This window comes from Perissodus microlepis, chromosome 22, assembly GCF_051167445.1.
Source record: "Perissodus microlepis isolate ML-2025 ecotype Zambia chromosome 22, ASM5116744v1, whole genome shotgun sequence".
NCBI classification, from domain to species: domain Eukaryota; kingdom Metazoa; phylum Chordata; class Actinopteri; order Cichliformes; family Cichlidae; genus Perissodus; species Perissodus microlepis.
In genome coordinates, this window is record NC_140481.1 from 29,119,864 (window position 1) to 29,131,208 (window position 11,345).

The following is an 11,345-nucleotide window of genomic DNA, read 5'->3' on the forward strand; positions in this document are numbered from 1 at the left end:
AGCAATAGTTTGTCACATAATTTGCGCTGCAAGTGATTCAATGTTACTTCTTTTGAGGGTAGGCCAAGAAGAAAATACCCGGGGTCCCTTTGAATCAGATTGTTAAAAATATTACTTAGTTCTTGAGATATGTAGCTCCAAAATCTTTTGATCAATTTAAATTCCCAAAAGTAATAAAAAAAAGTGCCAGTTTCTTTTTGACATTTACTACAAAAATGGGAAATATGAGGTGCAATCTTATGCAAGACATTAGGAGCTATATAAAGGCGATGTATGATTTTGTATTGGGTTTCTCGCAAGCGGTTGCAAGTAAAAGTGGAACTACCCATGTTAATGGCTCCTTTCCACTCCTCTTTGGTATATTGATTATTAAGATCTCTCTCCCATTTATGAATAGCGCTCAATGTGTTGCTACTGAGAGTATATAGGAGAGAATAAAAAGCTGAGATAAAATGAGTTCTTTTTGGAATTGGGATTTTAACCTGCTTCACTGAGTAATCACTGTACACACACACAAACACACACACACACACACACACACCTGTATAATCCTCTGTAAACAAAGTATTAAATGTATGTTGGTTTATACATCTGGCAATGAAGTGTGCTACACAACAGCAAAACATCTGAAGCTGCTTTATTGTTGCAAGTTGCAAGTATACAGCATAGAAAAGTCCTTGCTAACATCTTTTTTCCAGAAACATTGAATTTATACTCTTGGATTAGTGAAAAATGTCTATCTGATAAAGATGTTGTGTTATGATCATTTATACCAAATATATATAAACCTTAATGACCAATGTGATTTGACAAAGTGAAATACTTTCATCAGTTTCAGCTTGTATCTGGTATTGCTTACTAAAATGTAAAAATGAAAGTATGTTGAGCTGAGGAATATAAACCATCTGATGTACACAGTTGACTTAGTTCTTTTGTCTTAAACTGCTCAGGCTCCTCAACATATGCTGTGCAATAACTGTATAAAACATATATGTATAATTGCTGTTATGAGGTGATGATGTTGCAGCATCAGTGATGCAATTTCCATGGAAATTTCAAGTTTATTCATATTGCAAAAATAGCACTTTTAGAGGCTCCTCTAAGTTTCTTTTATATTTATGTATATGTTTATATACATTTTATATTTCTGCTGTAGTTACATTATAGCAAAGAGACATGAATTTGGATAGTGTAAGTCACGTGTTTGTGATATTGTGGTGTCCCACCGAGTCGTATGGTATTTTAAGCACAAATACATGTTTGCAGTCTACTCAATTTCCCTCTGGGATTAATAAAGTCTGTCTGATTTTGTTTCTCACTTAACTGAATTTTAAAAAACTATGGGATTAAATAAGACTACACTTATTTCCGGACAAAACAGGAACAAATGACTATGTGTTTTGATCACTGTGAACTTACAAATTGTAATGATTAATTCTTTTTCACTGTGTTGTTGCCATTTTTTAATGGTTTAAACTGAAATAAATATGTGTCTGTGAAGTAAAGCTTGAAGTTGACTGGTACTGTGTGTTTCTAGGATAACAACTATTTAGTTCTGTGACCTGTTCTCAAATATTTATGTATTTACCTTGTAGGGCAGACAGTTAATTTTCCCCCTGTATTAAAAATAATGTATTTTTCTGTAATGCGTGCATTGGATTCTCCTTACAATATAATCATATTTGTCTTGTTTTTTATTAAGTGCAAGTATTTTTTATTTTAGTACTATTAGTAGTACTAGTTGTACCAAATAAGGGAAAGCGACACAGCTGCGGAAAACAAGGTGCAGGTGAATGGAATCAATCAACAAGCAAGAGGGACTGCGAAACTGAACGTAATGCACACGATACGAGAGACTATCAAAATAACAAAGCAAGCCTAAACTCTGAGACCAAAACACGTAAACAACGACAAAACTGAATAAACATGGGAGACCTAACAGAAACACAAACTAGGCATGGGGAACATGAGGGGACAGGAAAAAACTTGAGAATAACTGACAAAGAAAACTATGAATACGGAATGAAAACAACCTATTCAAACTGAAAACGAAAACAAAGTCAAACAGAAAATATTAAACCGAAACTAAGAGTCCAAAACAGAAAATGCTTGGTACAAAACCAAGGATCATGGAAGTTGGTACAGCTTACTTTAGATTCCCTGAAATATTTTGTCATGAAAAATTATAAATTGTCTAGCCCAATTAACTAAGTTGATCATTTGTCTTTGAGCTAAGCAATTTAATGTCATAGAAACTTTAAAAAAAAATGCATAGCCAATGTATTTTGGCATTGGCTATATGAGACATATTTTCCTGTTTCGAAGTTTTGAGTATTTACCAAATACTGTGGGTAGAACAAGCAGTGCGCATGCGTGGTAAAAAGAAAAGAACAAGGAGGCTCTTGAAGGTTATTAGTCTGTTTAATGTTTAACTTTTTTATCACTCAAAACTTTGGCACAGCCCATCAGGAAATGAAATGGGCAAATAAGCATAACATTCAGTTGTTTTTCTTGCACTGATAAAGATGAAAAATTAAGAAAAAAGATGAAGAATGTCTTCATATTACTCCTCTGCTGTCATGTTGCATCTTCAGGTAAGATCATAGTTCAAGTTAAGTCTTAAAAAATGTTCTCCTTAACCTACAACAACTTGAATTGCAAGAGATGTAGTCTTTTTTAGTTTCACTATGAGCTGTCGACATATTATTTACTTTTTAATCGAGAGGGTGAGCAACTTCAAATTCTTGGGCACATACATTTTCCATTTCACATGGAGTATTTACACCACCTCCTTTTTGAAAAAGGCACATTTCTTAAGGGCACAAAGAAGAGTAAACTTGCTAGCAGCTGCTGTTGTTCTGTTAAACATTTTTCTTTGAACGTATCCTCTCCCATGTCATCTTGTGTGGCTCACAAGCTGCACTGTAGCTGACAGGAATGTAATAGAGTGTTATTAAATTAGTACAGAACATTATGCACACAGTATGGCTTCATGCTGAGAAAGAGCAATGCAGATGTGACGTTTGCTTTAAGCATGCTGATGGAGAAGTTCAGAGAAGTTAAGAAGGAGCTATGCTGTCTCTATGTGGATCAAATGTGGAGGAGTGAGAGAGAAGGGTGGTGCAGGACATGTATGAGGGCAGTCAAACAGTGTTGAGGTAGAAGTGACTGATGGGTTCAAGGTGGGGGTGGAATTGCATCAGGGATAATCCCTTTGGCTCTGATCCTTTGTTTGCAGTGGTGATGAGCAGGTTTACATATGAGGTAGAGGAGTGAGAGTGGGGAGCAGGTGAAAGAGAAACTCCAGAAATGGAGATATGCTCTGGAGAGAAAGGGAATGAAAGTTAGTAGAAGCAAAAACAGAATACATGTGTTTGAATGAGAGGGAGACAGGTGGAATGGTGAAGATTCAAGGAGCAGAAGTAGTGAAGGTGAATGACTTTAAATACCTGGGATTAACCATCCAAAGCTGCAGACAGTAGACAAGGGAGGTGAAGAAGAGAGTGCAGGCAGAATGAAGATGAGGGTCAGGGGTCATTTAGGAAAGAAAGACATCAGCAAGAGTGAAAAGGAAGATTTATAAGATGGCAGTGAGAGAATCATCCCTTGGTTAGGCTGCAATCGGTCTAGGTTTCGGGGGGCTTCCCATGATGCACTGAACATTTCTTCTTCACTCACCTCTTTTCACTCTCTGTGTTTATAAACCACTATGCATTTGATCATTAGTTATTACTAAACTCTGGTTCTCTTCCACAGTGTGGCTATTATCCTGTCTCTTCTGCTCTCTTCCTTTCCTATTACACATCATTGTTTTCCGTCTCTTTTTATGTTCACTGATGTATCACTGATAGATTTATGTTTTTACAGTGAAAAATTACCTGAATTAAGGTCATATTTAACCTACTTAAATGATACACGAAAATATGTAATAATTGAATGTCCCATCAATTTCACAGTAAAACATTCCTTGAAGTTCTTCTCCACTGAAAGCCCTGGAGCCCAAAGCATCCCAGAGTTTGTGGTTGTTGCATTTGTTGATGAAGTTCAGATAGGTGACTGCAATAACATAAGAGGGGTGGAGGTTACAAAAGACTGGGTTAAATTCTTTGAGGATCATCCTCAGCAGGTGGAACGGTATAATTCAGAATGTCTGGGTACTCAACACTTCTTCAAGGCTAACATTGACAGCTTGAGAGAACGTTTCAACCAAAGTGAAGGTATGTGAAGGTCATTTCACTTGTTACTGCTGAAATATTATCCCGATTATTATAAAATCCCTCTAAGAAAATAATTCAAAGCACATGACAATTTGAAGGTCTTTTTTGATGGTATTTTTCCCACCACACTGCTAACATGAAAAATAGCAAAGAAGAAGCAGTGAATGAATCCAAAGAACACAAAATGTGAATCCTGATAAACTGTTCATCAGAAAGAAAGAACACTACAAAGAAACAACCCTGTGTTAATTCTTTGTGGTATATTCTTTCTCAGTAGGTGCGATATCACCTTTTAACTCTGCTTACATCTCACTGGTGATTGCAGTTATTGTTGCTGTCTCTCTTTTCAGGTGTTCCTATTTTGCAGAGGATGAGTGGCTGTGAATGGGATGATGAGACTGGACAGATTAATGGGTTCAATCAGTATGGTTATGATGGAGAAGACTTTTTAGCATTGGACCTGCAGACACTGACATGGATCGCTCCAAAACCACAGGCTGTCATCACCAAACTGAGATGGGATACTGAAAAAGCTCGATTACAAATCAATCAAAACCTTTTAAGTCACGAATGCCCCGAGTTCTTAAAGAAATATGTGCACTATGGAAGTAGCTTTTTGCAGTCAGCAGGTAAAATGGCAGCAGGCCTAATTCATAGGCTTCACCATTTCTTAAGTACAGTAAAATTCAAAAGATAATGACACAACTGTCTGTCTCTTTCCAGTTCTTCCTTCAGTGTCTCTCCTCCAGAAGACTCCCTCCTCTCCAGTCAGCTGCCACGCTACAGGTTTCTATCCTGACAGAGTCCTGATGTTCTGGAGGAAAGATGGAGAGGAGCTTCATGAAGGTGTGGATCCTGGAGAGATCCTCTCCAACAATGATGGGACCTTCCAGATGAGCGTTGATCTGAATGTTTCATCAGTCACACCTGAAGACTGGCAGAGTTATGACTGTGTGTTTCAGCTCTTTGGTGTGAACGAGTACATTGTCACCAAACTGGACAAAACACTGATCAGGACCAACTGGGGTAAGTCTGGATCCTGCAGGGTTTATAAAACTGCAATTTAATGTTATCAAGCTGTTAACTAAACATTTATTTTCTTAATCTCATGCTTACTGGTACTGCTCATACTTCAGCGAGCATGAGAAGAGTAACTAATATCTGAGTAACTGCAATGACTGAGTAGTAATGTTTTTGTGTCATTTATTGTTTCACTCATATCAGGTCGTTCCTCACTCATTCCTTGGTATCGGCACAGTTTCCGTTTAATATTCTAAAATGCTGCCATGTGTTGTTCAATAGAGAAACCAGCTGACACTGTGACCTTCATCAGTGCTGCAGTGGTTGTTCTAACTGTCATCATCATCATCACAGCTTTGGCATTTGTAGCTTACAAAAAGAAGAAAGGTGAGAAATCTGGATGTGAGAAATATTGAGTTTAGTTTTTGAATTCATCTCCGAAATCTTACTGCCAGATCACTTTGGATACAAACACACAAATTCTAAAGTAATTGTATAAGGCTCAGAGCCACAGTGAGATGATTACAGGCCATGAGAACGATGATGTGAGAAGAAAATAATCAATTAAAAGTGAAATGGACACAAAATAATTGTGCAATCAAGAAAAAAAAAATACAACTGATATGATTTCTTTTTGTTTGTTTCAGGGGAGTGCTCTACATCCTGTAAGTAAAATCTGCTTTTATTCATTTGTAATTTGTCAGATGTGGGGCATGATTAGAAATATAATAATCAGGATTTACGTGAAAGAAAAGTATAGATTCATTCAGTTTCATTATACATATTCTGATCACTTGAATGCCAATGATCTCTCACTGTCATAGTTGGGAAGCAGGGTCATGTTTTAAAACAGAAACCAAAAAATCACTACAAATTATCTCCTTGAAAAGGATAAAAAATATATAAACTGTGTATTTTTTATCTGCCAGGTCCAGACAATGTCTCTGAGCAGTCTGAGAAACTAAATCCAGAAAGCTGACTCTCCTGCAAAGAGTTCTTCACTTCACTGTCTGTATGACTTTCCTCCAGCTGCTGCAGTCTTTTCCAATTCTAAAGTAATATGCTAAAAACACCAGTGAATAAATTAAGCACAGGTAATGATCACATTTTGCAGATCACTGTGAACAGGTTGCTAAACTTTTTGTGAATTAGTGCATGATCACATATTTGTATCTAGCTGCTGTGTGTATGTGTTTCATGCAATTATGATTTTATTCTGCTTCAGCATGTAGTCACTGTATCGATGCAGTGGTATCACAAGTCTGCTAAAAAGCAAAAGTAAATGTTTCAACTATATTATTAATCTGACAGTGACAGTTTGTTAGACCTAAAATGTGTGATTTCACTGAGACGTTGGCAGTGCACAAAGTATGTGGTATTTTCCAAAATGACACCAACACATTTGAAGGATGACAGCAACAGACTTTCATTTGGAAATAAAATTTTATGAGTTTATTATTTTATTCTTCTGTGAAAAGAACTAACCCGGGATTTACTGCATTTGATTTGTGAGGTCACATGACCTCTTTGACCACCTTTGACTGACCTGATTCAAACAAGAACTGTTGTTTTGATCCCACTATAACTTCCCCATTGTGTTCTGTCTCATGTATTCAAACAAACAAACAAATTGATTGAATAACTTGATGCTTGAACATTACTGAGATGTAGAAAATGTTTTTTTCAGCTCAGAAGGTAAAGTTTTATATGAGGACGTTATCATGTCATATGAAATTACAACTGCATGATAACGTCCTTTCTAACAGATGGGAGTATCAGCAATGATCACTGATAACAACCTGTCTGAAGCTGCAAGTAAAAACAACCTGACACTGTTCAGATTAGCAATAAAACAAAAGCTGTCTCTTACAAGGTGTTTTTGAATGAATCTGCTGCACTGGACTCCCCTTCAGTCACAATCTTGTTTTGAATCATTAATGCATGAATGAATTTCTGTTTAAAAATAAAACTGGATACCAAACGATTACATTGTTCGCTATTAAATGATATTATGCCACCTTCTCTGCATTAAGGTTTTAGCCTAATTATTGTTCTAATATTGAGTTAATATCTATATATCTCAACAGAGGTTTGTAGTAGCCTCCCTATTAAATAAAAAATGTAAAATTTTAGCAAGTAACTGTAGAAGTAGTTTTGGAACTAATCAACTCACTATAATTACAATTTTACCTGTTAAACAGCATGGGCATGTTCTTCAGTTCTCCATTATAACTGTGGTTTTCAAGTCTCTGTCCTTTGTCCTTTGCTTTCAGCCAGAGCATATTGTGAAACGTACTGTATCGAATCTAAATGACATGCAGTTATACATCTCTCTTCAGTTATCAGTCCCAGCTGCCTTGACACTCATTTTGGTCATCTTAACCCTCTCGAGGCAGGCGTTGCCAATTTGCAACAGTTAAAAACTAACAACCTGATTACCCCACATACATATTTCATGAGTTTTTTTTTTACTCAGACGTACCACTGCAGGACTTGGTTGTGCATTAGCAACAAAAAGTTTAATTTGAGCCTGAGAGGGTTAATAATATCAAATGTTGACTGTCTCAAAACCTCAGATGTTTCATGCGTTTATTGCATCTAGGCTGGACTACAGTAATTCATTATTATTAGGAAGTCCTAAAAACTCAGCGAAAAGCCTTCAATTAATCCAAAAATGCTGCAGCAAGAGTACTGACAAGGACTAGAAAGAGAGAGCATATTTCTCCTATTGGCTTCCCTTCATTGGCTCCCTGTTAAATCCAGAATTGAATTCAAAGTCCTACTCCTCACATACAAGGTCTTAAATAATCAGGCCCCATCTTATCTTAATGACCTTGTAGTACCATATCACCCACCGCAAAGAATGACGGCCCTTTGGTGGTCCAGATCAGGTTTGCCAGAGGTGGCCCACACATGGGCCAGTTGCATACACACTGGTGGTCCTGTGGTGGCCCAGAAGAGTTTCAGCTTTGGCCCCAGATTTCAGCCTAAGGTGTACCTTAATCAAGCCATGTAATAAAAACATGTGGCGGACCAAAATACTGCAAAAGTATCATGATAAAATTCTGTTCAGATAGTGAATGGACTGATTCTTATGTAGCACTTTTCTACTCTCCCAGATTACTCAAAGTGCTCTATACGGCATGCCACACACTTTCTCTAAACTGAGTGCTTCTTAACTACATTTATACACATTCACACTCTTGACATGCAGACTGGAGAAGCCAGGGATCGAACCACCAACCTTGCGATCAGTAGGTGAGCTGCTCTACCTCCTGAGCTACAGCCACTCAGTGGTAAACAGGAGTAAACTCTCACTAGGTTTTGGATAAAGTGTACACTCACAAACCTGTCAAACCTGCATTTGAAACGTTGGCTACCGTAGCAGTATAGTATTACAACATGGCATTTGGGTCTTCTAACTAAAATAGGAAAATAGGAACATAAACATCTTGATGCATTCTCAATCATCCAGGAAAGTAAATCTCCAAAAGTTGATTCTGTTCCTCTGGAAATAGCGTTTTATGGGAGAAACGTTTCATCACTCATCCAAGTGACTTCTTCATTCTCAGCTGACTGCAGGTTTCCCCAATCTTATAAACGGTACATTTGCATAATGACTGAAACCAGCACACTGAAGGAACAATGGACTGGGAGGTCAGTTCCTTAATCTTAATTATGCAAATTCTCATGACCATTGATCAACAACCACTGACCAAAACCCACTGATCAAAGACCACTGATCAATGGCCATGAGTACCATTCACAGAGAGTTGGGGAATGGCTGCAATCACAGCATTGTAAGATGGTGACGGATGTACCCTTTACTGAGAAGGCTCGTCTAGCACAGCACAAGAAGTCTAAGACCAGGCAACAAAGGAAGTTTGACTTACTTTGTCGGAAACCACCGCAAAATATGGAGAGTGGATGCGACACCGAGGATGTGGACAAGTGGGTGAAGAATTTGTCTGACAGACAGCTCACCCAAACAGAGAAAAACATCCTTGCTAAAGGGCTTAATTTTGCTGTCACACCGAGACAAATCCCGCTAGTGGAGCTGATCACAGCCACAGAAACAGCAATTCGTAACAACAATATTGCAGAAGTGGAAGCAGAGCAACTACGGACGAAGGTTTCAGCCTGTCTCAGCAATGCAAAGCCCCCAGCATCCAACATCCAGGTCATCCAGGTCATAGCAGCTGTAGAGCTGGGTGGGAGGAGGCCGAGTATCACCTTCCCTCTCCTGCCTGTTGTTGGACAGACCACCTGTCGACTCCGGCAGCGATCTGCAACCAAAAAGAAGATGCATGCAGAGAGTTTTATTTGTGCGGCCTGGAAGCAACAATAACTGTAGTATCCAAGAATATCCTCTGAAGCAAATGTCACATGTTGTGTCGATGTCACTGGTGGTCACACAGAATCGGATAACTGCCAAAATTCAAGTTTGGTTTGTTAACCATGCACTATCCTCTACTCTCTTTTAGTGTTACACTGTATCCGGTGACTTTGAAGTCCTTGTGAAATTCACAGATCTGTGAATTTTTTTTAAAACTCCATGTGCTCTGTGAGGAAAGTGGACTCCTTATACCAACATGAATTACGAGGAAGTCCTTACAGACAGGTCCTGACCTCATTGTCCACAAATACTGAATCACAGTATGACGGATTTTTTTTTAAAAAAAAACAAAAGACCCAATGACAAATCAAGCAGTTGTGGCCAGCAGTGACACAACGCTCCTCCAGGCACTGTCTAGTCTCTGGAGCCTGGGGACCAAATGTCTGTCTGTCACCCTGGGGCGCACTGACAGAGGGGAGGCTACCCGACACTGGCGCCACCGGGCCCTCTGACCACCACCAGTAGGGTGAAGTGCCTTGCCCAAGGACACAACGACCGAGACCGGGGCTCAAACTGGCAACCTTCCAATTACAAGGCGAACTCCCAACTCTTGAGCCACGATCACTCACAAAAAGCATGAAGGGAAAGATTACCTCATAATAACATCAAGTCATTCCACGTGAATGAATAATAATCACCATCATCATCATCCTCATCATCATCGGATAGCTAAAGAATCAGAACGGCGACGGGCAAGCAGCTCTGGGGGCCGACCGTGCAGGCGGCAGCGACAGAGCAAGTCCGGAGGCTCGTGGAGGGAAGCGGCGGCGTTCAGGAGGTCGTCCACAGTGGCGATGATGCCCAACAAGCGGCCTGGCAGATGACCGACGATGTTGAGGCGGCAGTTGGGGACCTGAAGGCTGCGTGGCCCCTGCAGCACCAGGCGAGGCAGAGGCTGGACCAGACGAGGCAGAGGCAGAGGCTGGACCAGACGAGGCTGAAGCTGAAGCGGAGGCTGGACCAGATGAAGCTGAAGCGGAGGCTGGACCAGACAAAGCTGAAGCTGAAGTGGAGGCTGGACCAGACAAAGCTGAAGCTGAAGCAGAGGCTGGACCAGGCAAAGCTGAAGCTGATGCTGAGGCTGGACCAGGCGACGCTGAAGCTGCTGCAGACGTGGGTGAAGCTGCTGCTGCAGGCGCGGGTGAAGCTGCTGCTGCAGGCGTGGGTAAAGCTGCTGCTGCAGGCATGGATGAAGCTGCGGCTGCAGGCGTGGATGAAGACACGGAGGCTGGCCCAGACGAGGATGAAGACACTGTAGGCAGCGGCGTGGAAGCCGTAGGTGGTGGCGCTGCAGGCGATGGTAATGGCTGGACGGGCTCCTCAGACCCTCCAGCAGGGGCAGTCACAGGACCAGTGGGCACAGGGGCCCCTGGAACACACAGGGCAGGACCAGCAGCCACAGTGGCCTCTGGCAAACGCAGAGCAGAACCAGCAGGCGCACGGGCCTCTGGCAGGCACAAAACAGAATCAGTAGGTGCAAAGGCCTCAGGCTGGGACACCTGTAACTGAAGCTGCACTGGGCGCTGGCTCTGCTGGCTCTTTGTATTGTTTATTTTATTTTCACTTGCTAAATACGGGACAGACTTGACTGGGGAAAAGAAAGGGGAGAAAGAAAGAGGGAAAGAAAAAAAGCGGGGAAGAGGGATGGGGATTAAAGGGCAAAAAACAAAAAACAAACAAAATAAGCAGACAAAAAATACATATATCAATCA

General features: G+C 40.4%; 1 protein-coding gene across 1 annotated transcript; it reads left to right on the forward strand.

Annotated features, from left to right (window-relative positions):
- The first annotated feature begins 2,536 nt into the window (after positions 1 to 2,536).
- On the forward strand, positions 2,537 to 6,216 carry LOC146363445 (major histocompatibility complex class I-related protein 1-like). The gene is made up of 7 exons (XM_084919854.1): positions 2,537 to 2,594; positions 3,957 to 4,217; positions 4,568 to 4,846; positions 4,941 to 5,243; positions 5,520 to 5,624; positions 5,885 to 5,902; positions 6,167 to 6,216. The coding sequence occupies exons 1-7, from the start codon at positions 2,546 to 2,548 to the stop codon at positions 6,214 to 6,216; spliced, it is 1,065 nt and encodes a 354-aa protein (XP_084775980.1). The 5' UTR covers positions 2,537 to 2,545.
- Positions 6,217 to 11,345: the final 5,129 nt, after the last annotated feature.

What these genes read in the sequence shown, in the direction of transcription:
- LOC146363445 (XM_084919854.1), top strand. Translation starts at nt 2,546, where the DNA reads ATGAAGAATGTCTTCATATTACTCCTCTGCTGTCATGTTGCATCTTCA. An exon ending in CTGTCATGTTGCATCTTCAG is followed by an intron (nt 2,595 to 3,956) that starts GTAAGATCATAG and finishes TCAATTTCACAG; the next exon opens with TAAAACATTCCTTGAAGTTC. An exon ending in ACGTTTCAACCAAAGTGAAG is followed by an intron (nt 4,218 to 4,567) that starts GTATGTGAAGGT and finishes CTCTCTTTTCAG; the next exon opens with GTGTTCCTATTTTGCAGAGG.